At 44.9% G+C, this 27,653-nt stretch overlaps 1 protein-coding gene across 2 annotated transcripts in view; it reads left to right on the forward strand.

Moving 5' to 3' along the window:
- Nucleotides 1-27,653, forward strand: part of CDC42BPB (CDC42 binding protein kinase beta) — a 105,862-nt gene that overhangs the window by 63,466 nt on the left and 14,743 nt on the right. Inside the window, exons 15-31 of one of the 2 annotated variants that reach the window (XM_018561100.1) lie at nucleotides 807-917; nucleotides 1,872-2,116; nucleotides 3,758-3,863; nucleotides 5,261-5,385; nucleotides 5,835-5,940; nucleotides 8,130-8,180; nucleotides 10,009-10,157; nucleotides 11,883-11,977; nucleotides 13,494-13,567; nucleotides 17,930-18,019; nucleotides 18,590-18,667; nucleotides 21,392-21,497; nucleotides 23,539-23,675; nucleotides 24,688-24,827; nucleotides 24,949-25,030; nucleotides 26,338-26,557; nucleotides 26,779-26,841. In XM_018561100.1, the coding sequence (XP_018416602.1) occupies nucleotides 807-917; nucleotides 1,872-2,116; nucleotides 3,758-3,863; nucleotides 5,261-5,385; nucleotides 5,835-5,940; nucleotides 8,130-8,180; nucleotides 10,009-10,157; nucleotides 11,883-11,977; nucleotides 13,494-13,567; nucleotides 17,930-18,019; nucleotides 18,590-18,667; nucleotides 21,392-21,497; nucleotides 23,539-23,675; nucleotides 24,688-24,827; nucleotides 24,949-25,030; nucleotides 26,338-26,557; nucleotides 26,779-26,841 (1,978 nt within the window). The remainder of the gene's footprint in view (nucleotides 1-806; nucleotides 918-1,871; nucleotides 2,117-3,757; nucleotides 3,864-5,260; nucleotides 5,386-5,834; nucleotides 5,941-8,129; nucleotides 8,181-10,008; nucleotides 10,158-11,882; nucleotides 11,978-13,493; nucleotides 13,568-17,929; nucleotides 18,020-18,589; nucleotides 18,668-21,391; nucleotides 21,498-23,538; nucleotides 23,676-24,687; nucleotides 24,828-24,948; nucleotides 25,031-26,337; nucleotides 26,558-26,778; nucleotides 26,842-27,653) is intronic. The other variant, XM_018561102.1, reaches the window with a different exon arrangement.

Consider the following 27,653-nt stretch of genomic DNA (forward strand, 5'->3'; position numbering starts at 1 on the left):
TGCTAAAATTTATTGGAAGGAACTGTCACTTTAGTAACAGACACTGCCCCCATCCTGCCTCCCAAATATTCCTATGGGCCAGTAGGGGTGTTTTAAGGCAGGAGGAAACGGGAAACGCTCTGATTGTACAGGAGGTATTAGGGCTTTGCATATTCAGACCTCCCGGCTGCTACAGGTATGTGCAGGAACCTCCTAGGTATGCAATACTTTTTTTTTTTTTGACAATGTCCTATTAATGGAAGATTCACTTTTGGTGTTTCGGCCCAGCATTCTCATTGCGCATATTAAAGCCCAATTCCAGGTCGGTGCTCTGCCTCCCAATTAAGCAATCCCTGGACCCTTTTTTTTTTTACATCTTACACACAGCTTTTTACCTATCGGTCTTCGGTCTTCACTTGTGAGCCCAGGGCTGCTGGATGACACCCCCAGGGGACGAGAATGCTAGTAGGTTCTGGACTTACAGGAAGTGGGTTGAATGACTGGGTTTCATTCAGCCCAGAAGAGGAGATAGGGTGAGTACTGCCAGGAGAGCAGTATTTTTTAAAAATGTTTCTGGTGCACGGCAGTAGATTTTTTTAATTTACTTTTTAGGCTTCCAATATCAAGAACCAAGTGTCACAGCATGTGTAAAATGTTAAACCATATATAGCATATATTACAAGATCCAGGTACAGAATAACACCATGAATTAATTTTTGTTTGTACTTATGACCGTTATTGTGGCTTTTTTTTGCACTAACATTTTGTAAAAGAAGTAATATTAAGTGTGCATTTATTTATTTCTGTGATCATGTTTTTGGTGACAGCTGGAAGTTCAGCTGGAAGATGCCACAGCTGAGGCCTCCAAAGAGCGCAAATTACGGGAACACAGCGACAATTTTTCCAAACAGTTGGAAAGTGAACTGGAAGCCCTCAAGGTTGGTAATACCTCTTGTTTTTGAATTAATGCAAAAATCATTTTATTCATCAGCATTGATCAGGATCATCAGCAATTGTATGTTTAAAGTTTTTTGATGCTGGAATGAACGCATCTCTATACTATACTTTTTAGAAGAGCAATCAAAGTGTTTGGATAGTGTAAAGAAGGGTTAAAAATAGGGATGCACCGATACTAGTATCGGTGCCGATCTTGAGTATTTGGGCAAGTACAAGTACTTGCCCAAATGCTTCGATGCCTAGCCCAATACCTGAGTTTCCGGTATCAGGAAGTTAGGCTGCGAGTCATTACACGCTGCCCGCTTCCTGGTTGGCCAGGAAGCCGGCTCCATGCTCCCTAGTCACTTGGTGACGATGAAGCCTGGCAGCGTGTAATGACTCGCCACCTAGCTTCCTGATTGGTCAAGAAGCTGGCTAACCAGGAAGCTGGACGGCGAGTCATTTCCTGCCCCCCCGGCTTTCTGATTGGCTAGGAAGACGGCTTCATGCTTCCTCATCAGCTGATGACGAGGGAGCTTGGAGACGGCTTCCCTGCTAATCAGGAAGCCAGGTGGCGAGTCATTACACGCTGCCTTGCTTTCTTAATGGGACTTCCGGTGTCAGTATCCGGCGAGTACTGAATAAAAAATATCTGTACTCGATACTGAAAAAACATTATCGGTGCATCCCTAGTTAAACCCCCTGTCATTATTTGCTGCCTGTGCCCACCTGTTCTGGAGATACAACAGGAAGTGAGGGGAAATCTCACTAAGCACAGCTCTGCTTGGTTTTCTTGAATGTCAGGCTTCGGTGTTCAGCACAGTGATTGTGCTATACTGGTCCACCTTTCTCTGCGCAAGGCTGTGGTCAGGAGTCTATTAACTCCACCTCGCTAAACCTTTCACTGAAATATCAATTCTGTGCGGACAACCCTTGAACTTGTGTTCGTTTTCCAGCTGAAGCAGGGCGGTCGAGCCCTTGGAGTCACCTCTGAGCAAAAGCAGGAGCTCTCCAAGGTAAAAACAGAGCTAGAGAAGAAGATCCTGTATTACGAAGAGGAGTTACTGCGAAGGGAGACTACTCACTCCATGGAATTAAAGAATGCAAAGAAGGGGATGCATGACTTTGAGAGCCAGCAACTCGCCCTGCAGAAGGAGATCCTCATGTTAAAGGACAAACTGGAAAAAACCAAGCGGGAGAGGTGAGAGTTGTCACCTAACTTTGGGGTTATCTGCTAATAACTAGTTGTAGTCTACAATCCGTTTACTTTACACTGCAACCGCCTTTGTTACCTGCTGCCGGCATACGTATTGTGCCAGTCTACTTTATATCACACAGGATGCCTACCGTGTATAATGCATGCTACGTAATGAACACGTTCAGGGTTTATAAACTCCCTAGCCCCCTACTCGGATGTGACCCTCAACACCTCCCAAACTACTTACCCACCTCTTGGTGGTAGCAGCTTCCTCTGGTGTTTACAGCCTTTTCCCTATAACTCCACGAAGCCTTGAATGAGACCGTCTGTTTAGGTCTATGAGGAGTCAAGCTGGCCATACACCTAAAGATTATCTGCAGACTTTCTATGGTCAGATGGAAAAAGTGCAACAGATTCCTCCATCTACGCTAAACTGTGTGGCTGGAGGAATCTCCCGCTGGGCCAAGCTTCAGAATCTTGCGAGTCGGCCCCGTTGGCTGTCAAAATACCTGAACAATCTGATTGGATGCCGGCATTGTTCAGGTGTTTTGAGAGCCAGCGGGGCCGACTAGCAAGATACTGAAGCTTTACCCAGCGGGAGATCCCTCCAACCACACAGTTTAGCATAGATGGAGGAATCTTGCACTTTTTCCATCTGACCATAGAAAGTCTGCAGATAATCTCTAGGTGTATGGCAGGGATGTCCAAACAGCGGCCCTCCAGCTGTGGTGAAACTACAAATCCCATGAAGCATCTCTTTCCGGGAGTCATGTCTGTGGCTGTGAGAATCTTGCAAAGCCTCATGGGATTCGTAGTTCCACCACAGCTGGAGGGCCGCAGTTTGCACATCCCTGGTGTATGGCCAGCTTTACTGTGCAGGTGAAAGTAGGGCCAGGCAACATTTTAGGAGGAAAGCTGTAAACACCAGGGAAGGACTCCACCCTCAGGAATAGGTATCTGAATTATAAATCCTGGACATGTTCTTTAATGGCAATCTTCTCTATATCTGTTTTGCTTTATTTTGTAAACTACTATCTTATTCCAGTTCTGCTTAGTAGATCAGAGGGACTCAGTTTATGTGAATTTCAATTCACTTAGGTGGATCATGTTTCTCATATTTTGGTGGTTATCCAAATGTAGTTTGGTGTGATTCAGTAGTAACAATGGCAGAAGCCTACCCAGAGGGCACAAACCCAAGAAATTCAAGTCATGACTCAACTATGCAAGTACATTTACCACAAGTCATTTTGCTCATCCCTGATGATTTATATCAGCCTCTGTTCACTTAGATAATTAAAGCAACTCTGCTGTGACATAGAATAATAAAGGGCTCCCTGGAAAAGAAGATTAGTAATACTTACCTGTCCTGCTGCCCGTGCCTCTGATCCTTGCTCTCTTGAAAACCTACAGTGGCGATAATAATTTTCACTACTTTCAGTTTCCTTAGCTCCTCATCCATCATTCAAACAAGTTTGCAAACATCCCCTCTCATTTGTCTTTTGTATTCCATTAAGCGCTCTAGTGACATCATCAAGGGCCCTGCCTACACAGATTTCCAGTATATTGCTTGAGTCGCTTGGTGCCATGCTGCTAACAAAGGCATATGCTGCATTGTATACGAGTCAACGCTCTTGTTTCCCGCAGGCACCGTGAATTGGAGGAGGCGGTGGGAACTGTGAAAGAGAAGTATGAACGGGAAAGGACAATTCTCCTGGAAGATAATAAAAAGCTTTCTGCAGAGACCGAGAGGGTGAGTCTGTCTGTCTTGGTGCACCCGATCTTTTGAAAAATCTGATCTTGAATTGGCAATAGAGCCAACAATTTATGCAGCTCCTATCTCAAATGCACACACATATGAGGGACAATTTTTAGACAGGAGCCACGTTAACCTGCCAGAATGTCTTTGGAGTTTGAGAAGAAACTGGAGTACCCAGAGGAAACCCAGACAAGCACAGGGAGAATGTGCAAACTCCGTGTAGGTAGTGTCCTGGCAAGGATTTGAACCGAGGACCCCCAGTGCTGCAAGGTAGAAGTGCTAAATCACTGCACTGTGTTTATTGCTGCTCTTGCTGCACAGCAAATTTATTCCTCTGTATGAATAATGGAAATGCAATGCGAATGCATCTGAAATGCTCAGGTCTGCTGCTTGTGTACTCATTTATAAATAGAACTCTAGTTCCGCTCACTTAACTAATTTAGAGATAGCTGCGTCCTTTTTTTTCTTGACTCTCTTCTACCTTATTAATCATTTAAACCTCTATTGGACTCATCAGTCAAATGTAGGCATTCTAGCCTGGAAATGTGTGCAGGTGACACAAGCTTTCTTTCAAAGGGTTTTAAGGGGATAGCGCGACTTTCGGGGCGACGATCCAGCGACGGTAGCGCGACCTTCTCCGTCAGGCTCCATAGAAAAAAAGCAAAATCCGCCGAAAAAAGGGTCCGGTAGAAGCGACTTGCGACCGCGACGAGTGACACGCGACATGGAGTTAAGACAGCTCCATTGAATAGCATTGGTCGGCGACTTCTCACGATATCGCACCAAAAATGCACAATATCGCGGCGGAAATCGCGCGATACGTCGCTACATGTGAACGGGGCCTAACTTGACTTGCATACACCAGTAACCAGTCAGTTCTATAGAATCACATTAATGTACAATGAATGGGATCAAAAATACCCAACCTGCCTGTACAAAGAGCCAGAATGGTGTTCCCAGAACAGCAGGAAGCAACTATTGTAACCCAGGGCAGCCTAGTGCACAACAGCAAGAACAGTGAGCTTCTCTTATTTGCTTCCTGTTGATCTGTTAAATGAACATTTTCATATCTCTGTTAAGTGCAAAACCAATAGTAATCCTGCCAGGAAATGTGAGAGCTCATACCTTCATTTGCTCTCTGCCTTTGCTATGATCTTGTAAGTTAACATTGTTCCAAGCTATTTCTGTGACTACAGAACAGCTCCCCATGTTTTGGAGATGAGGGTGAGGTTTTCTGTAGCCCTGTCCTCTATAGATAGGACAGGAAATATGCTACTGGCAGGATCACCACAGGAAAAAAACAAATGCAGCCAGTACATCCACTACAGTATATTACATTTTTGTTCTCGGCTTTACATAAATGTTCAGTTTTGTCCTATCTGACTTTGCAGCTCGGCTCCTTTGTGGATAAACTGACGGCGCACAACAGACAAATGGAGGACGAACTTCAGGACTTGACATCTAAGAGAGAGTCTGTGGCTCACTGGGAAGCTCAGATTGCAGAAATCATTCAGTGGTAGGTTTCCACATCTCCTATTGTCTGGGGTTTCTCTCAAGAGGAAGTGACATTTCCCTTATCTATTTTTGTGGTGAGGTGGGTGTGTGCTGGCAGAGGATGCTCATAACATTTTATTCACATCCTGATTGTTGTGTCTGTGAGAACGGGGATTATAGGTTTCACCCATAATCAGAAAATTTCCTATTGTTGATTTGTCAGGGTTGCTTAAAAGTACAAATATTTTTTCTCAGATCCCAATCCCAGCTAAAATATTTTAAAAGTAGAATAAATGGTTGCTGAGGATAGTTCCCTTCACTTCCTGTACTGTTGTCCAAACAGGAAGTGAAGAGACACAGAAAATAGTTCATTGATGGTCTGGTTTCAGAAGGTTTGTAACTTGTGATTTTAATTTTAATTTAAGCTATTTTTTAAAAACGTTTCCTCAATGCCTGTCTGTTTTCTTGCAGGGTGAGTGATGAAAAAGATGCCCGAGGTTATCTGCAAGCCTTGGCGTCCAAGATGACTGAGGAATTGGAGACATTGAGAAGTTCCAGTCTGGGTTCTCGTACACTGGTAGGTGCATCCTTCTGTCTGCTGATGAATGTCGCTGGCCCCCGTGTACATCGTAACCTAACTACCTCAATGCCTTTTAAACACAATTCTGCAAGTGGCTAAAAACCACTTGATGCACTTTAAGTTTAGAGTAGACCTTCCAGCTCAGTGAAAGGTCCTGCTCATTTATGGTGCTCCCCTCCCTAAAATGTTGAATGAACGTTCCAAAAAAAAAAAACCTGTCGGAGAAAAAGTTAGATAATATACATCCCTCACCCCATTTCCTCCCGGGGCTTTTAGGAGAGAGTGACATCACCCTCTTTTCTGGCCAGATCTCAAAGAATGTTGAACAGCCTAAATCTCACAATCTAGCCCCCATCAGGTTATGGTTGATATGATAGATATACACACACTGTGTGTATGTATGTGTGTGTGTGTGTATGTATATATATATATATAAGCCTTTGAACGTTGATTATTGGCGCTCGGAGCCATGGAGCGAGTGTCAGCAAAACAGCAGAATTCGTCAAATGTTCAAGAGCAGTTGTTAAAGTGTTTAACCCCTTCATGACTGAGGCCTTTTTTTCATTTTTTTTGCACCCATGTTATAGTCCACATTTTAGGCCTGAAAATTACTTAAAACCCCCACACAATATATATTTTCTGAATGTCAAGACCCTGTAGAATAAAATGGTGGTAGTTGCAAATTTTTATGTTGCACAATATTAGCGCAACTGCTTATTAAACCTCATAATTTAGTGATAAATGTAATTAAACGCCCCAAAACACAACAAAATACCAATTTTTTAAAATGAAATATAAAAGATGAGGTTACAACGAGTAAAACGATACCCAACATGCCCAGTTTACAAATTGCGTGCGTGAAACGGCGAAAAACTGCAGTACCGTAAAAGTCCACAGAAGACACTTTAAAAGCCCCCACAGGTCATCAATTTAGAGATACCCCAAAATACTGGCCCTAGAATTGTTGCTCTCACTCCGGCGTGCGCGGCGATACCCAACATGTGTAGCGCGTTTGTCGTTTTCATACGTAGGCACACCCGACGCGTGTTTACGTGGTGCCGCGCGGGGGCGGGGGACTTTTAATTTTTTTTTATTATTAGATTTATTTTAATTTTAAAAACTGTCTTTTTGGGTTTTTTTACTTTATTTTGACTGCTATCACATGGGGGGCTTACAAGCCCCCCCATGTGATAGCAGATGGTGGTGACAGGTACTCTTTAAGGTGATGCTGGGGGTCCAAAAGACCCCCAGTGTCACCTTTACACTGGAAATAAGCTATTGAAGTGCAGATCGCACTTCAATAGCTTAGACCTGGGCTGCAGGAGCCCAGAACTGACAGCCCAGGGACCGGAAGTGATGCAATCTGCATCGCTCCCGGTCCCATAGAACGGGAAGGGGATCGATGAACGGAAGTTCGTCGACCTCCTTCCCAGCTCTCCGCGGACACCAAGGACGCCGGGCCCGTAGGAGGGGCAACAGAGCCCGGGAAGCACGGCGGCGGTGTCCGGTGGGGGGGTGGCCCCTTCTTCAGGACACAGAAGCGATCTGGCGACAGGTAAGTCGCCAGGATCGCTTCTGTTGTAAAGCCGACAGTCGGCTCCAAAAGTTTAAACAGAGTCCCGGCGGCAAAAGTCGCCGGGAGTCTGTTTAAACAGCCCCGATGCTGGCGACGTACACTGTACGTCGTCAGTCACGAAGGGGTTAAAGACTGTCAGCCGAAAATGTGGGTCTGAACGTGCGAATTGTGGGCGTCAGCAACTAGTCAATGTTAGGGCAGAACGGGGGAGGGGCAAGACTGGTACAAGACAACAGAAGGGCAACAGTGCCGTGTCAGATTCCTCGCATCACCTTTCATCATCTCGTGGAGTCATCTCGTGGCCCAACGAAGTACTGATGGGGGGGTCATAATAATCTGGCCACTCGGCCACTCAGTGTATAATGTACATATATACAAACACACAGAATTTTAATTTGTTCACCCCTAAGTCCCCCCATGTCACTTTATCTATATATACCCAGGGAGCCCAGTTTTTCATTCCTTTAACAGTTGGCTAGACAATATCCTCCCTTTTACTAGTCTAGTCTTAGAACTATCTCTGAATCTCCTGTATACAGTCCTGTAGATCCAGTTAATGTGGTTATGTCTATTTCTGGTAACATGCATTGTATTCTGATTATTACTGTAGCATGAGATGTCATACCAGCAAGGCCTAACACCTTACAGTACCGATAGGCTGGTGAGTCTCCTGGTACTCTGTCTGGTTCTGGTGACGGGTGACTCTGGTGATGGGAATTTGTAGGCCATTTTGTAATCATCTTGCTGATTTCTTTCTTCCTCTTCTTTGCATGTAAATGATAAATCATTTTGGGTATCCTTTTTTTTTTTTTATTAAATGAAAAAGATATTTATAAAATTCAACTGGAGCACATTGCAAAGGTTTTACATACCGGTCTGTATTTGATGTCTATGCTCAGATTTATTAGAAATTAAAAACCAGACCTTGCAAAATTGTCTCATGTATTGGATAAAAACAGTTTGACTGGTGGTGATACTTCTATCTAAGGCTGGGCACACACCTTACAACCATCGCAAGACTTTTGTCTTGCGATGGTTGTAAGGTACTTAAAAAAACGTACGATCTGCTTATCTTAGGCAGATCGTACTTGCGATGATCGCAAGCCGCGACCCCTGAGGGGCGGGCTTCCGATGACCGCAATGCCGAACGGGCAGTGTGCGCTTGCGCTCACCGGCCCGTCCGGCTTTTATCTCACGAACATGCTACACACCCGCCGAACATCGTACGATGCTTGGCGGGTTTTGAAACATGTTCGTAAGTTTAAAGTCGTGCGACCTTACAGTAGTAGAGGTCGCACGGCTTCCACACACCTTACGATCGCGGGATTTCCCACGATTATCGTACGGTGTGTGGGGACCTTTATGCACACAGCGTCAATATTTGTTGAAATAATGACCTCTTGCATGTGTGTTCTAAATAAAGCTCCTGCATCAATTGTCTGTATCATGTAGATGTAAATGCCTATGGCTTATTTTTGTAAAGAGAACCTGTCTCTGATTTTTATAAAGCACATTTTTGAAATGTCACAAATCTGCCTAAGCAAAGGCACCACAAGCTGTTTCCTGCTCGACTCCACCTTTGGGGGAGAAAATAGAAAAATAGTGGGGCGACGTGTAAAAATTAAAAGGCAGCTCTTGCTGCACTATGTACCTCCCCTCTTGTACTGTCCACGCTGGGTCACTGCTCCCTGATTACGCTGGCCCTGTTAGCCACCTAAAAAAAAAAAGATTGGCAGTTTCCTCAATTGGAAACCTATTATACGCACCTCTCTAGTGATCTGTGTCTCCTACCCTCGCTCTGTTAGCACACTGCAATCTCCATCAAACTATTCAGCTTTTGACACTTTTGGGAGTGCCCCGATGTCTGCCCCGTCCTTCCCACGACTAAACCATATGGTTCCATTCTCCCATTCCTTTGTCACTACTATCGGATGCAACGCTGGTCTAGGGGTCGGAGGATGGAAAGCACAGCGTGAGGCGGGGTAAGCAGGAGTTTTGAATAATAAAGTCTGTTGGAGGCTGCATCACTTGAGTGAAGGAAGGGTAAGTGACACGGGTGGACGGGAGGTTGTTATATGTGCTCTTGTATTGAAAGGACCTGCCATTAAGATTTATTTTTAGGTAACTTACAGGGTCAGTGTGACAGTTGTCACTCTCTAAAGGTGCTTGAGCAGTTTACAGCTACTTCAATAATAAATGAAAATTAAACTATGCCAATAAATTGTTACATTTTTAACCTTATACAGATATCAGAGTAAAATATTTTTCACACTGATACTCCTTTGAGGCCGTACACATTGTGTAAAATACAATAGCAACAAATGGACTGTTGTGTTGCACTGATCTGTTTTGCTTTGGGGTACGGGCTCGTCATCATTGCTCTTTGAACTTCTTTTATCAAATGCACCTGCTAATGAATACGAAGGCTCTCATGGTAACTTTAGTGACAGTTTGTGACATTTTAACGAATATCCTAAACTCTTCTCCAGGATCCCCTGTGGAAGGTCCGACGCAGCCAGAAACTGGACATGTCAGCACGGCTGGAGCTGCAGTCAGCGCTGGACGCCGAAATACGAGCCAAACAAGTGGTGCAGGAGGAGCTGCGGAAAGCAAAAGATACCAACATCACATTTGAGAAGTAATCTTTGCTTTGTAATGGTGTGATTTGATTCTGAGGATTATAGAAAAGCTTTATAGCAGTCACAGGCTTCTGGTGAACGACAGGTCCCAGATTTTGCTGGTTTATAACTTCCAGATGTTATTTTTGCTAAGAGATCATTCATCTATGTTCTATTTGGGAACTAGCTGTATGCACCTATGTGTGCTTCTAGTTCTGAGACCGTGTTAACACTAACGGGTCTCATGAATGATTGGGAAGTGGCTTGCTTCTCAAATATAGGAACATCATGACAGCCATGTTGAGCACATGAGGTTTGTTCAAGCCAGCTGGCTGTCTGTAGCTGTCACTGCGCCTCTGTTTCTGTGCACTCACTGCGCTGTAGCTGTTACTGTGCCTTTCTCTCTATGTGCACTCACTGTGTTGTAGCTGTGACTGTGCCTCTGTCTCTGTGCGCTCGCTCTGCTGTAGCTGTCACTCTGCCCCTGTCTCTGTGCACTCATTGTGCTGTAGCTGTTACTGTGCCTTTCTCTCTATGTGCGCTCACTCTGCTGTAGCTGTCACTCTGCCCCTGTCTCTGTACACTCATTGTGCTGTAGATGTGACTGTGCCTCTGTCTCTGTGCACTCATTGTTCTGTAGCTGTCACTGTGCCTCTGTCTCTGTGCACTCATTGTTCTGTAGCTGTCACTGTGCCTCTGTCTCTGTGCACTCATTGTTCTGTAGCTGTCACTGTGCCTCTGTCTCTGTGCACTCATTGTTCTGTAGCTGTCACTGTGCCTCTGTGCGCTCATTGTGCTGCAGCTGTCACTGTGCGCTCATTGTGCTGCAGCTTTCACTGTGCCTCTGTCTCTGTGCGCTCACTGTGCTGTCACTGTGTCTGTGCGCACACTGTGCTGTAGCTGTCACTGTACCTCCATCTCTGTGCACTCACTGTGCTGTAGCTGTCATTCTGTCTCTGTGCACTCACTGTGCTGTAGCTGTCACTGTGCCTCTGTCACTGTGCCCTCATTGTTCTGTAGCTGTCACTGTGCCTCTGTCTCTGCACTCACTGTTCTGTAGCTGTCACTGTGCCTCCCTCTCTGTGCACTCCCTGCACTGTAGCTGTCACTGTGCCTCCCTCTCTGTGCACTCCCTGCACTGTAGCTGCCACTGTGCCTCTGTCTCTGTGGACTCACTGCGCTGTCTCTGTGCATTTACTGAGCTGCAGCTGTCACTGTGCATTATTGTGCAATACATGATTTATTTAAACATATTCATCAGCTCATAATAAAATAACGGAAGCAAAGAACAGTTACAGTAGGTCTTGTATCTCTCATAGAAATATGTATAGGGTATTTCCGTTCTCATATTTGAAGTAATGTTAAGTACATTTTAAGAAGTACACTTATCCTTTTTGCCCCTGTGCCCTGACCTAAGATAATCCATCCTCCTCATCCCCGCATACTTGCTCAATCTAATGACCTCGGCCTCTGGTGTTTCTTTACATCCTGCACTGCAAGTCTTACTCTCCTGGCCATACCTGCACCATAAAAGTCTATGGGGCTGAAATGCATAGGCGTGGCCAGGAGAGCAGGACTTGCAACGCTGGATGTAAACAAACACCGTAGACTGTGGCCGTCAGGTCGAGGTAAGTATGCATTTGTGAAGGGGGAATGGGCTGTTTAGGTTGGGTCAAAGGGGCAAAAAGTATAAGTACACTTTGTCTTTCAGCGCACTTATCCTTTAATGTGTATTTTTATTTCAGCAAACTGAAAGAAGCAGATGCTAAAAATAAGGAGTTAGTGGAAGAAATGGAAAGCTTGAAGAAAAAGCTGGAGGAGAAGTTAAAACACAACAGCGGTTAGTAGTTGTGCAGCATTGTGCATGGCAGAGGCATTTGCCTGTATATAGTTGTACTGTGCTTAGGTTATGGATACTCGAATTGCCACGTTCATACATGAGACTGTACACGTCTCCGCAATTCAGTCACAGCTCCAGCTTTGAAGAAAACCCTAATTAAGGCCAGAAACCCACCTGCGTGATCCGTGACCGCGCAGCAATCGTGCACGATACCATGTGGATGCGTGCGGTCACTACTGCCAATCGCGCTGGCGGTGCCATTATTTTCTAATGGCATCCAAGTCACGCCGGGAGGATTGAGTGGTTTTCTGCTGCGATTCTGCCTGTGCCATCAATTAAGCGATTGCGGCTAAAACAGCCACGCTAATCGGATAAAAAATAAATAAATCCCATACTTGATTTAAAATAAAATACACAAATGCCGTGTTACAAACCTTAAGTTTACTTCAGAATAAAACTGGATGCACAATTTTTTTGCAATCGCGCTACATTGGAACACTCGGCATTGCGGTACCGTGCGTTCCAGTGCGGGCGATCGCACTGTGAGTGGAAGGCGCGTTTGTAGTGCCATTGAAATTAATGGCACTGCAACGCACCTCCCGCAGCTGAATTTGTCAGGCCAAATTCAAAAATGACTGTTTTCCCACCTTTTAATAATTATATTCTAAGCACATGGCGCTTATATGGCGTCAGCCAGGGAATGACGGCTGCCAGTGACAAGATTCCGTAGACGGCAGCTGAATGTGAATACAGCAGGTAGTGGGCGGGTGCAATAGCCAGCCTGCTATTGGCCGTTTCAAATTGCAATAGCAGGCTGGCTATTGCACCCGCCCACTGCTTGCTGTGCCCTCCTCCCAGCGTGGAGGAGAGAGCGAGGGGATCCAACTAACTAATCCATAAAGAGAATAGTAGACAATAGGGATGCACAGATACTTTTCGAGTACCAGTGCAGATACTTGGCATTTTCATGAGAACTACCAGGGTTGGAGCGGTTGCAGCTGGGACCGGGCTCTGGCACTCCACCACGGTCCTGAAATAATTTGTCTGTATTGTTTTAGGAAAACTGTCACATGACAATAATAAAAATGTATCAGTACTTGTAAGTGCTCGGCATGTACCAGTACTCGTACTCGCAAAACTGGTATCGGTGCATCCCTTTTATATTTATAAAACCAAAATCGTACATTAAAACAGAGATGTACAAATCCCGGGAGCTCCGCGTGCTCCTTACAAATGACAGCTGCCTCCTAATTTTTTAATTTTTCTCTAGTGTAGTCTTGGAGCTCAAAAGTATCGGTACTTGTATTCGTACTTGTGCCGAGTACTGTACTTGTTATCTGTGCAACCCTAGTAAACAACTATGCTCATTATCGATTAGTTGGTTGCAGCCCTAGAATGCACACCGCCTGGTCATTCCACTCAGAGACATGTAAAGAAAATAGTGCTAAAGCGTCAGGTTGTTGTTTGTTTTTTTTTACAGCAACTTCAATTAATTTTTTTTTGTATTTCCTCTTAGGGCTCAAACTGACAGATTTCCACGATTCCATATTTGATTACTTTAACACATCCCCCCTGCCGCATGACCTGAGAGTAAGTATTTGTCAGACTTCAATTTCATGGAATCCTGTTCCATATTTCTGCTACAACTCTCGTTCAAAGCATTTGGTTTTGAGAGGTTCAGCTTTTAGTTTTGTACACTGTTATTTTTTAGTGTGTAGTAAGACTTTCTATAATGGCAGTTGTATATGTACATAAGTGCAACCACATTTGCTCATGATGTAAGAACGATGGCCTTCGTGCTTTGTAGTGCAACACAGAGATTGCATCCTCCTGCTCCCTTTTTGTTTTAATGCAAATTTACTGACTAACTTCAGTAGACTTCTTATGCTTTCTAGATGGTTTGTCCTGTATATAGTTTTCACACAGCAGTTGTTCAGTAGTGGTTCATGTAGTAGTAGTTGTTCATGTTGATAACCTTGCATGGCATATAACTAGCCACTAAAAGGAGCATTTGTATATGAAACAACAGGTGGATGAAAAGGACGCAAGTCATGCACTTTAGTATATGATGGACTTTTAGCTTCTGAACAGCCAGTAAGAAACATCTGTTTGAAGTCACTCAGAAAATAATAAATTTCTTGTTTGTTAAGAGACACATAAAGTCTTTAATGTTATACTGATGCCTACAGGAGGATTGGAACTGGCAAATACAAAAACTGTAGGCCAGCTCAGGATAAGGCCAGCTCAGTATAATCCCTGCTACTACCAGCATGCCTCATTTGTTTGATGGGGAGTATGGATGTCTTTGCTGTCGCTCTGCTGTGGTCAAGATCACCGTATTTCTTGCTAGCTTTTTTCTTTTATTTATTTATTTTTCAGTCAGAATTCTTCAGTTCTTCAGTGAAGACTCTTCTTTATGTTGCTGCTGGAGCTTTGTCTCTTTGATTGCCACTTTTTCGGCAAGGTTCTTAGCCTGGCTTCTGGAGTCCTGCGTCCGCACCTTCGGTACTCTCAAGGGTCAGGTTTCTGCCCTTTCTACTCTAGTTGAGATGCTGTTGGCCTCTTGCTCTTTAAGACCTTTGTACAAGGGGTTTCCCATGTAACTTCCCCCATCTGTTGCCCCATGACTCCATGATATAATTTGGTTCTCTGTCCTTTTTAGAAACCAGTTTGAACCCATTAGACACATCCTCCTCTCTACTCTCACCAACAAGGTAATTTCCTTGTAGCCATCACCTTTGCAAGATTAGGGTCTGCATTGGAGGCCTTCTGCTTAATGAAACCCTTTTTGGTTTCACATAGGGGCAAGGTGATGTTGAAGCCCAGGACTTCCTTCTTAAAATAGTTTCTGCCTCACACCTCAACCAGGACATCATTTCTCCAGTCATCCATTCCTCCCTGTGTCCATTCTACTGTCCCTCTATCCAGCTCCAGTTCACCCAAAGGTAATTTTCTATTGTCTGGATGTGGATCAGGTTCTGAGAGTCTATCTTTCAGGAAGAGTGATTCCGGATGGACCCTGTAAGGGTGCATAGACTTCTCACTGCACCATCTGGCTCAGACCGACCATAATCCAAGCTTATGGTATCAAAGATCATCCCACCATGTTCTGTCAAGGCACACTATAACTACATCTGTGAGTGCTTCTTGGGCTTTTCGGGCATCAAGCAACTGTTTCCCAGATTTGCAAAGCTGCCACCTTGACCTGTTAACACGTTCTGAGTTTTATCAGGTGAATGTTTCAGCCTCATCTGATGCCAATGTGGGGGCTTAAGGTGGTTCATTGAGCTGCAGGCAATTCCGCGGTTCTCTGTTGTTTCTTGGACCCGTTAGCATTAGTTTGCTGTGCTTACCCTTCAGTTGGACTGCATTTTGGATGTCCCAAAGGTTAAAGACTTCCTATGTCCCTCAATGGATGAGAAGGAAAACAGAAATCTGGTACTTACTGTGAACTCCCTTAGAGTCCATTGAGGGACACAGATCCCACTCCTCTGTGTTTATGATCATACTCTCAGTACTGCTTTGCTACATACTTGAGGCGTGCTGAATCGTAGGAGGGGTTTTCCTGGGCTGACCTTCAGTTCTTTTGCTTGCCAATGTCCAATCCTCTTGTATGTAGCAGAATAATCTGAAGATTAAAGACCTCCTCCAAGAAAAGGGTTTTACGGTGAGAACCGACTTTTTTTTATTATTCATGCACTGTATTTTTTTAAATTTTTTTTTTTTTTATAGCCGCAAATTAAGTTTGAGCTTCAGGAACTCAATACAAATTTATTTTGTCATATATGTCTATCTGGTGTCTGAACCATCCGGTACCTTAGTAGTATTTTGCCTTTAATAACTTGATTGGTCATTTGTGCAGCGAAGCTAGCATGTAAAACGAGGTTCTGGCTCCTTCGATTCCTCATTGGCGTTGTTCCGGAACTGCAGCTTCGAGTTAGCCCTCTTAGTCTTTACAGCATTGTTTCTGTCCTGTTTTGGGGTATGAGCAAGGGCCGGCCAGCCTTCCTATTCGCTGTGCCCATGATTCTGAAAATTCTGAATTTCTGGGTACATAGTGCTGATTTTTTTGTCCCTCATGTTTGTCACCACAAAGGAACCAATGTCTACCTCGTCCACGTCCTCTCTCCTAGCCTTTTGGGAAGATGTAAGTCTACTTGCACCTTTTGTGACCACCTCAAAGTCAGACAATTTTAACCTAGTCACCATCTAATAGTTTATAACCCCACAACCTCTATGGGCCTGTATTTAATAAAGCAAAGTGCAGAGTGCCGTAACTCATAGCAGCTAATCAGAAATCATCCATCTTTGTTCTCAGTTATGTAAAATCTTGGTCTGTGATAGGTTGCCCCTTGTTTGTGTAACTGCACGGTTTTCCAGATTTTAATTGGTTGATTACCATAAGATTAACTATAATGCCCTTCTCTGGGAGCTATATACCACAAGCCTACATATATAACTGCAGTATGGTAAATTTACATCGGGAGTGCCTTCACATTCTGCCCTCCAAGACCCCAAGGGTTGGCTGTACAGATCCTGATCTGACCTTCAAGAGTGCAAACATCCAATTAAAGATGTTTTCCTCCAAAATGGGCAGAGTGGCCTATAGCAGCCAACCATTCCAGACTGTCTATTGCTGGAAGCTCTTACTAGAGTTAATCTTGGCTATACTTGCATTGTTTTCCATAGGAACGAGTGCGTGATCAATATTTTTTTTTAAAGGTAGGTCTTTTGAAAAGACTTTTACCAGATAGTGGCTGAAAAGCTGCATTTTCTAACTCACCCGACTAATTGAGTTGGACTTCAATCGGTCACCAGCTTCCCGAGTCGAAGTAGCACTTTTTTAAATTCTCTTGGAAGAGGTCAAAAACAAACGCAAAAAGAACTGTTTATGTGGCCAGCTTAAGAATTCCTTCACACGGGAGAATATTTCCACTCTTGATGCTGCCATGCAGTAGATGGGAACACAGCTATTTAAATTTGTGGACCAGATTTAAGTAACTTTTGTTCTCCTTTAGTTCCATTTGAAGCCAGACCCTGCTAATACAACTAGTAGTTGATATTCTGAGCCTTCACAGTCTGGGTTACTGCATCCTTTTGCTCTTTGTGCTGTTATTAAATAGTGGCCATTGTCCTTCACTAATGCTACAAATACTAGTCATCTTTTATATCTCTCTTGAACTTTGCATATGAAATACACAGCACCAATGTTTCATTCTATACTATCTTTTAATATGTTAACCTCTCTTGTCCAAGCAAGCCTTCGGACATGACACTGTGTGTTCCTGCATCCGTGCACCCTTTCACTACAACAGCTGCGTCCTGGATATCCAGGCTGCATTTAAGCACTTATATGTTGGTCAGTGTGGAGAAATCACTGTGCAATGGTGACAGATATGTATAGCCAATGCAAAGGGCCTTCCCTTCACATGTACATGTGGCAAGTAAAGAGGTGGTAAGGACTGAATCACCACTAGTGTTAGATATGCACCCCAGCAAGGTATACTTACCCATCCGTGCTCCTTGTTGCCTTTCTGCACTTATTGGAACTTCTGCTCTATTGCTGTAATGCAACAGGACTTTTCAGTATCGGAGAGCATATGACCCCCCCTATGTGGCCGTGCTTGGGACTGAGCGGCCAGTCGCTTGTGCAGTCACATCATCATTACCCAGGTAAACTCCGACACCATCCAACACTGGAGCTTCCAAAGTGTGGACTCCTGGAGCTGGGTGGCAAGGAAGCGTAGATCAGTTTGTATACCTTGCTAGGGGGCTGGACTATCAGCAGGCCTGCTCACCCTGCTCTAAATGGGCAGGTGAGAGTCTCTTTAACTGTGCCTCTCATCCAGCCTATCTAATGATAGCTACGTTTAGCTGTGTTGCCTTTTAAATGGCTGTTATCCTGTTTTCTGGTGTAGTAGCTGTTTTGATGATTTATCTATTCTATTGCAGTCAAGTATGATCAGTGATCAGGAGGTCTCAACACCCAAACCAGACATCTCACCATCCCTTTCTGTCCCTACAGTGTCGGACCAACAGGAGGTAGGATTTGGTCTTTGTGTGTCGTGTGTTATCCCAAGGGGAAACAGGACTTTGTTTCTTTGTCTCTGTATGCATTCAAGACCTGATATTCTGGAGTTGTTTAGTTGCTTCGGTCAGTTTTCTGTCATCCTCTAGGAGTATATATGCAAACCTAACCTGTAGTTTGCCCCTTTTAGAATAAAGCTGCAGGTTTGCATTAATGCCCAATCTCTAGCACTACATGCTTACCTTTTCTTCACTCCCCCACCGCTTGATGCAGCGCTCATAGCCAAAGGAAATATCTTGCACTTACGCATATTGAGGAGCATGCGACTTAAAAGATTTCCCCTCACACCCTGGAATTTAACATCACTTTCTGAAAATACATTGAAGAACATTGCATAGACCACGTGGGGTATTAGCTCTGCCCTTAGGAGGATGGGCAAAAAGACATACAGGCCTTGCTTCTGACAGACCGGAGTTTTAGCTTAGTGTCCTAGAGGGTAGGATATCGCAGCCATTTCTTGATATTAATACGAAGCTTCATTAGCTATGGCTGAACAGTGGTGTGAACTGTGTCTTTTAATTTAGGAACCTGTACGGAATCAAACCCGGACGCCTCCTGCTCCCTCACCAACTTTTACACCAATTTCTATTTCTGTTCCAAAGGTAAGTGATCTTCAGAAGAGTCTCTGTTGGATGCATTTAGTATTTGAAGATAAATAAAGCATACTGACCATCTCTGGGCCATCTTATCAGTATAACAAAACCCAGAGTAGCTTCTCACTACCTAGATGGGCAGGGATGCACCGATACTAGTATCGATATCGGTGCCGATAGTATTTGGGTGAGTACTCGTACTCGCCCAAATGCTCCGATGCCTAGCCCGATACCTCCTCTATCAGGAAGCCGGACAGCGCGGTTTCCTGATTGGCCGGGAAGCGACTCCATGCTCTCTCGTCAATTGTGATGAGAGAGCATGGAGCCGACTTCACGGCCAATCGGGAAGGCGTGCAGCGTATAATGACGCGCTGCCCGGCCTCCTGATTGGTCGGGGAGCTGGCCAATCATAGAAGCGGGCGCCGTGTAATGACGCGGCGCCTGGCATTCTGCTGGGCTGGGAAGCCGGCTTCATGCTCCCTCATCTCATGACGAGGGAGCATGGAGCCGGTTAATGAGAAAGCAGGGTGCCGCGTCATTACACAGCGCCCGGCTTCCATGATTGGCCAGCAAGAGGGCTCTGGCTGGGTACCGGAGGAAGGCCGCTCCTGGCTGGAGAGGCCCTGGGGATTACAAGCTGGACATGCCGAGGTGAAGGGACAGACTTGTTGGCCGTGGTATTAAAGTATATCTAAACCCAAGAACAGAAATGTAATATATTGCAGTTCACCATTTCGCTGATGCAGTGGCTGTATTTGTTTTCTTTTTTACGTACATTACGAAGTACATTTTTTGCAAGAACAGAAAAATACGTGTTGGTCTTGCCAGAGTTCTAGTGTCCTAAACACTTTCAGTGTACTGAACTGATATGTGAAGCAATGTCATCAGCTTTCCCAATTTTTTTTTTCTGTGAACTGAAAACTCTCTCTATGGAGAGACAGGAGATGTTCTGCAGACCTGTCCTAGGGTGACAATGCTTCTCTATGGATACAGCCCAGCGAGTGAGCTTTGTCACCCTAGAACAGGAAGTGTGTTACTGGCAGGATCACCAGGTGAAAAAAAACTGAAAACAATATCTTTAGTACTGCTAAGCTGCAATACTTTATTTACTGTTCTTGAGTTTAGATTTGGCTGTAGCAGTACTACCATTTTGGTTATCAGTGCCCTGAAATATCCTGATGTAGTCAGCTGATTTGAAGTAAAGATATTCTGTGGCGTGCCATAAAAATGTTCTCACCCAGTGTCAGGAGACCAGTAATGTCCATTCTTTCACAATAGAGGTGCTTGTGTGTCCAGCCCGACTTCCTGCCCCGCTGTAGAGTCAGCAGTGTTCTGTCCAGGAAGCAGGAAGTTGTGTATAATTATGTCTCTGCTCATGTCGGACCACAGATCTTAGTTGGTTTTCTCACAAGTTGTTATAAACCTTGGCAGCTTTCACTGATCTAACTGATAATATGGGCAAAGCAGTTTTATTAGATAATTAGAGACTGTCAAAGGGGGAAAAAACTACAGGATCTCGTTAAAGGGAGCCTGTCACAGGGACAAAAACTGCAGCGACTACATCTCAGGGGCGTTAACCACAGGGTCACTTTACAGACACTACCCCAGGGGCGGAAACTACAATATCACTTTACAGAGACTACCCCGGGGGCCGAAACCACAGGGTCACTTTATACAGACTGTGCCACAGGGGCGGAAACCACAGGGTCACTTTATACAGATTGCCACAGAGGCGGAAACCACAGGATCACTTTAGAGAGACTACCCCAGGGGCATTAACCACAGGGTCACTTTATAGAGACTACTCCAGGGTGTGTAAACCACAGTGTTACTTTATAGAGACTACTCCAGCGGCGGAAACCACAGGGTCACTTTATAGAGACTACTCCAGGGGCAGAAACCACAGGGTCACTTTATAGAGACTACTCCAGGGGGCGGAAACCACAGGGACACTTTATAGAGACTACTCCAGGGGGCGGAAACCACATGGTCACTTTATAGAGACTACTCCAGGGGGCGGAAACCACAGGGTCACTTTATAGAAACTACTCCAGGGGGCGGAAACCACCGGGTCACTTTATAGAGACTACTCCAGGGGCGTCAACCACCGGGTCACTTTATAGAGACTACTCCAGGGGGCGGAAACCACAGGGACACTTTATAGAGACTACTCCAGGGGCGTCAACCACCGGATCACTTTATGGAGACTACTCCAGGGGGCGTAAACCACAGTGTTACTTTATAGAGACTACTCCAGGGGCGTTAACCACAGGGACACTTTATACAGACTGTGCCACAGGGGCGTTAACCACAGGGACACTTTATACAGACTGTGCCACAGGGGCGTTAACCACAGGGACACTTTATACAGACTGTGCCACAGGGGCGTTATACACAGGGTCACTTTACAGAGACTCCGTCACTGGGAGAAGGGAACAGACTGCTGCAGGTTTAAAGTGCCTGCAGATACCTGCAGCAAACCAACTCTACCCCCCCTCCCCAAATCTTCCAGTCCTGGCCAAATCTGTGTAGACATCCAGAGGTGCTAACATGCCTGATTTTAGTTTGCAAATCTCAGCCATCTCCTGAAGTTCGCAGGTCTACGGTGCCAACACTTTTGATCTAGAATGTTAACAAAGAGGAGTTTTTTCACCGGTCACATATGCGTACATGCTGAGCAAAGCAACAGTATCAATACCATGTTTATATATATATTATGTTTTTCTATTCCAGCCCAAGGCTCACCAGCTAGCTATAAAGTCTTTCACAAGCCCTACTCAGTGTTCCCATTGTACGTCACTTATGGTCGGGCTAGTACGGCAAGGCTACTCCTGTGAAGGTTGGTATCCTCATCAAACACCCATATCATTCTGTGCATTTCAGAAGTGTAACTGTGTCTGTGATGGGTTAGAAATCAGAGCTAGTATTGTTCTGCACATAGTTTTTTACTCCTAAGTTAATTGAGATTTGTATCGATTTTCCTTATTTGCTCTTCATAGTTATAGTCAGGTTGAAGAAAAAAAAAGTCCATCGAGTACAACCTATAGAGAGAGGAGAAAAAAGAAAGGGGAACCTAGAACAAAACGTTATACCCACAGTTGATCCCAGAGGAAGGCATAAAAAACCCTAAAGCATAGTTCGATTTGCTCCAACTGGGAGAACATTTTTTCCTGATCCCATAAGGCAATTATATATTCCCTGGATCAACAATCTCTGGTGTTTATTTTACTTAGAAGAAGTTAATATCGAGTTATATTCTGCGCATTTAGGAATTAATCGATTTTTTTTTTTTAAGGCCCCGTTCACATGTAGCGACATACGTTTGCAGCGGCCGGGATAGCCCGACTTTCGGGGCGGCGATCCAGCGACGGTAGCGTGACCTTCTCCGTCGGGCTCCATAGAAAAACAGCAAAATCGCGCAAAATCCGCCGGAAAAAGGGACCGGTAGAAGCGACTTGCGACCGCGACGCGCAACATGGAGCTAATACAGCTCCATTGACTATCATTAGCCGGAGACTTCTCGCGATATCGGGCGGCAAAAATGCGCGATATCGCGTCGGAAATCGCGCAATAAGTCGCTACATGTGAACGGGGCCTCAAGGAGAACTATGAGGTGAGTGCTTTTCACTCACCTCATAGTTCTAGCCGACCTGTAACAATGAGACTGTCACAGGTCGGCTCAGTAGATCGGGAGGTGAGCGAACACATACCGGCGTTCGCTCACCTCTCGATCCTGTCACGGCTCTCTGCCGTGACAGGGGAGGGGCTGGATTCCCCCCAGGCTGGATTCACGCAGCTGGGCGGATCCCGGCATAATAGTCGGGATCCGCTTCAGCTGCGACGTCTCAGTATACCGCGAGCTACAGCTTGCGGTATACTGAGCCTAGGGTGACACGAGGACGCTAGTTTGTGTCCTCCCATTACCCTAAGGAGAACTATGGGGAAAAGCCCTAACCCCATAGTTCTCCTTTTTTAAAGTGAATACTTTTATACCAAGCTCACTATATGGACCATTTATGTAGAAGGTCCTATAATTGCTGCATCTCCACCCCTTCCTGTTCTTAACGTGTGCAGTTATCAGAGTTTACATTGGACTCTGTGGGACCTGGCATCCCTTACTCGGATGCATCATAGTCCCACTGAGCTGGGCGGTCTCAGTGGCTCACCATCTGTTTTGTAGTTAACGTATATCTGAACCGAAGAACAAAAATGTAATATATTGCAACTTACCAGTCCTTAGATGTGGTGACTGCATTCTCTTTTTCTTAACCTGGTCATCCTTCCAGTAACACACAATCCTTCCCTAGGATGACAATTCCCTCCTCTCGCTGTACTGTATCTATGAAAAAGCAGCATTGTCACTGTAGAAAAGGGAAGTGTAGGACTATAGATACAGAACACCCTCTCCTCATCTCTATAACATAGGGGGAATGTGTGTTGTAGTTCAGAGGTGAGCTGCTTTGGATTTTAGCACAGTAGAGGCACTGTTCTGGCTGTGTTGAGCTTACTACAGGAAGTTAGGACATCACTGAATTTCTGGTAGGATCAACAGGTATTTATTGCAGTTATCGACAAACTGCTTTCAATGGTATATTTAAAAGAGAACTATGGCCCAACATTATTATTATTTTTTTTTTGCCATAGTTCTCTTTGGGGTCACAGGAGGCCATATACTAATGTCCTCCTGTGACCCAAAACTCCGCCTATAGCTATTACCCCCTGTATGCTGACAGTGTAGAACCGTGTTGCAGCCGGGATAGATCCCAATAATATTGTCCGGATCCACCCCGCTGCCTGATTGACAGCTGGCTCTGCCTCTCGTGGGGATTCCTGCAGTTGTGGATTCATTTTAACATGAGGTTTCTTTTTTCTTTTGTCAGTGTGTCCCTTTTCTTGTCACGTATTATGTAAAGACAGTTCTCCTCAAGTGTGTCCAATCCCAGCAGAACAGTCCAAGAGGCCACTTGGAGTGGATGTACAACGTGGTATAGGGACTGCCTACAAGGGCTACGTCAGGGTAAGCAAACTGAAGGAAATATGTGCACCATTTTCAATGTCCATTTTATATATATATATATATACACACACACACACGTGTGTGCGGTTTCATTATTGTTGCTGTTTTGTTTGTTTTTTAACCCAAAGTGGAGTTTTCCCAATGTCAACAGGACCCTATTAAGCAGTTTTGTTTTGTCACTAGTAATACTTACTGATGTTCTCCCTGTGCTTGTGTGGGTTTCCTCCGGGCACTCCGGTTTCCTCCCATACTCTAAAGACATGCTGGTTGGTTAATTGGCTCCTGTCTATATCAGCCCTGCATGTGAGATGGGGACCTTAGATTGTAAGCTCCTTGAGTGTAGGGACTGATGTGAATGTGCAACTATGTAAAGCGCTGCGTAAATTGTCAGCGCTGTATAAATACCTGAAATAAATAAATACCAGGGACTGGAATTGTATCTAATAACACTAAGGCCCCATTTACACTGAGCGACATGAAAATCGCGCGATTTTGAGCGATATTGCGCGACGAGCGATATTGAGCGACTTGTCGCGTGACTTTTTCCTATTGGGCTGTATGCAATCAGGAGCAATATCGCTCGAAATCGCTCTAAAAAAGAGTCATGTAGGAGCGACAAGCTACCAGCGACGAGCTACAAGCGATATTGAGCGACGAGATGTGAACAGCTCCATTGAAATGGATTGGAGAAGCTACATAGAGCGATATCGTGTGGAAATATGAGCGATATCGCTGCAGAAATCAGTGTGAGTGGGGCCTAAAGGCTGAATTTATGATGCCACAAAGAGTTTAATTGCAGAAATTATTATACAGGATTTATATAGCGCCAATAGTTTGCTCAGCGCTTTACAATATAAGGAAGACATTACAGTCACAATACAATTTAAGACAAGATGGCAAGGAGGGCCCTGCCCGTGATATTCTAAATCCTTTCTGAGACTGTATTCATATGTGTCCTAAGTTTTATAAATGGCTTCAGTAACATTTGCAAATTAATACTTTCTTCAAACAGATCCCAAAGCCCACCGGAGTGAAGAAAGGCTGGCAAAGGGCGTACGCAGTGGTGTGTGATTGTAAGCTCTTCTTGTACGACGTTCCAGAAGGGAAGTCCATGCAGCCCGGGGTCGTCTCCAGCCAGGTGGTGGATCTAAGGTGGGCGATTTCTGCGCACTTCATAGAACAGCTTAGTAGGTGATCTCCAGGGATGACCCAAATTTACCTCCAGACACCCCTCCCCAAATTCACATTCTTGTGCTTTGTTTTCTTTAATCAGAGATGAAGAGTTTTCTGTGAGCTCAGTCTTGGCATCGGATGTCATACACGCAACCCGCAAGGACATTCCCTGCATATTTAGGGTACGTGTAATACGGAATCTTTTAGAACTCTAATAAGTACAACACTGGTGTGTAGTGTACGTGAGAGAAGCGTGAAGAGTACGTCTAATTTGTGATTAAAGAATTAGCTCTGCTTTGTTTTTCTTGGTTGGGCTGACGTGTGAGTTGTTTATCTTACATTTTTTGACAGGTTAATTAGTTCACTTTTTACCTGTTGGATCATCTGAGTGTAGAGTTAACTGACAGAAAAGGCTGTTGACTGAAGGTCAACAAAAAGCTAAATAGCTATGTCTGTAGTCACCATTTTGATGACTGCTTGTCCTTGCCAGCATCAAGGTAGTAAAAGTCTTCATGAATAACAAAACCCTTTAGGACCGGTTCACACCACAAAGTCTGCATTCCAGAACGTTCGGCCTCTGGAACGCAAGCCGGCCGGCTCCCTGGGGGCAGGAGGGGGGCGTGACGGTGCATTGAAGTCAATGACACTGCAGCCACGCCACCCGCCCGCAGTGTAATCTCCCGCACCCGGAGCGCAGGCACTATGGTGCCTGCGTTCTGGGTGTGGGCGATCGCACTGCGGGCGTGGTGCTAAGCTGCGGTGCCAGTGACTTCAATGCACCGTCACACCCCCTCCCAACCTTGAATGCTGGGAGCCGGCTGGCTTGCGTTCCAGAGGCCGAACCCTCTGGAATGCAGACTTTGTGGTGTGAAATGGCCCTGAAAGAAGACATCTCAACTTGTATTATTTTCACAGCTCAGTCATCTTGTTGTTTTTTTATTCCATGCTTCTTTGTGTAATAGAAACTGAGATATGACTTTTACAGCTGACTCTTCTTCATTCCCAATGGCCTCTTGATTGACAGCTCTCATTTCAATATTTCTGCGCTTTCCAGACACAAGCAAGGCCACAAGAATGCAGAGGAAGGGGACACGCTCCCACAGGAATCGGCATGGGCACTAGAACTGGAAGGGGAACCTTGGAATGGGCAGAGGCAGTGAGATAAGCGCTGTCAATCAAGAGCTCAAGCAGATTGTGTGGGAGGATAACTAGTGATGACAATGTATGCAAGGAGTAATTACTGACATAAGAGGATGAGTTTTGTAGTCCAGCAGGGAGAACTGAGGAAGGGCCAACAACACTGCTTTGGATTTCAAGCTTATTTTGCCCACGCGTATATTTTACTTTTAAGCGGCCTTTTTCTGCACACATGGGCTACATGGATCCTGGTGTTTGCCCTGTCATCCTGGCCTGTAGTATTCAGTTTGACATGATGATCTTTAAAAGGCACAATGCAAGCTTGATAAACGTCTCCAATTTGTCTGTCCAGGTGACGGCATCTCTTCTAGGTGCCCCCTCCAAAACCACCACCTCCATGCTCATCCTAACAGAGAGCGAGAACGAGAAGAGGAAATGGGTCGGGATCCTGGAGGGGCTGCAGGCCATCTTACAGAAGAACAATCTAAGGAACAAAATGATACATTGTCCACAAGAAGCCTATGACAGCACTTTGCCTCTCATCAAAACGGTTGTGGCAGCGGCTCTCATAGGTAGGTGCAGTTATGTATACCTGATGTATTCGATGCGGATTATGGACCACTTTAATATTTAGAGGCTCTCTGAAAGTATTATCCTTCCCACTTATTAATGAGGGTTGTTTAATAATTTACAGCTTATTAATGTCCACTGAAAAAGCCAAGGGTTGTCTGAAACACACCTTGGGGAAAAAAAGTTAATGCATCCGGCTGTTGCAATTCTTTTTCTTTTGTAGATCGGGACCGGATAGCTGTGGGGACAGAGGAAGGACTGTACGTAATAGAGGTTACAAGAGATGGTGAGTTTACCATTCTGCTGTTCTCGAGAAACATTTCACTTTCCTTGTAAACTGTTGTGGTTTTTTTTTTATTTTTCTATTGTCCATTGAGGGACATAGCCTTATGGTAATAAGCAACCCAGAGTTATACTGCCGCCTACAGGAAAAACACACTAGGCACATAGAAACCGAAATCCAGCCCCATAGATGCTATAACCCCTATTCCGTCACACCTGCTCAGTTATTCTTGGTGTCCTTAGTTTCTGCTTTAGTGAAGGCAACCGATCAGTTCTTGCTAGCAGTCTTTATCAGAAGTGATCTGCCACCAGAAAATGGATCAAGGCCAGATGATGGTTTCTAGGAATCAGCTGGAAGCTGCTCAGTATAACCAGTGAGGCTCCCGGCCTCAAAATACTTTAGGTCTGATAGTTTGAGCAGGATGAAGGTGTCCTCAAATCTAGCTTCCATACACCCACAGAACTCTAAGGCCCCATTCACACTGAGCGACACTTACCGCTAGTAAGTCAGCGGAAATCAGCTCGGTGTGAATGGGGCCTTACAATTACTTTTAGAGCAGCTCCAGTCAAGAATGTCATCTTCTTTTACAGGAACATGTTTTTTCCCCATGCAGGGCAAAGCAACAAGGTCCATTTCAATGTCTGGCCCCCATCCTGCATACACTCACCTTCCCTGCACCCCTTCCCCAATTTGTTTGCCAGGATTGAAGAGAAATAGCTGGTATAGTGAGTCACATGACTGGCTCCCTTTCCTTCCATGTAATAGCACTAGTGCTTGGTGATTGGCTGTGCAAGAACTAACACAGTCAAATGGGG

This window comes from Nanorana parkeri, unplaced genomic scaffold (genome assembly GCF_000935625.1).
Source record: "Nanorana parkeri isolate BGI_ZX_2015 unplaced genomic scaffold, ASM93562v1 scaffold499, whole genome shotgun sequence".
NCBI lineage: Eukaryota > Metazoa > Chordata > Amphibia > Anura > Dicroglossidae > Nanorana > Nanorana parkeri.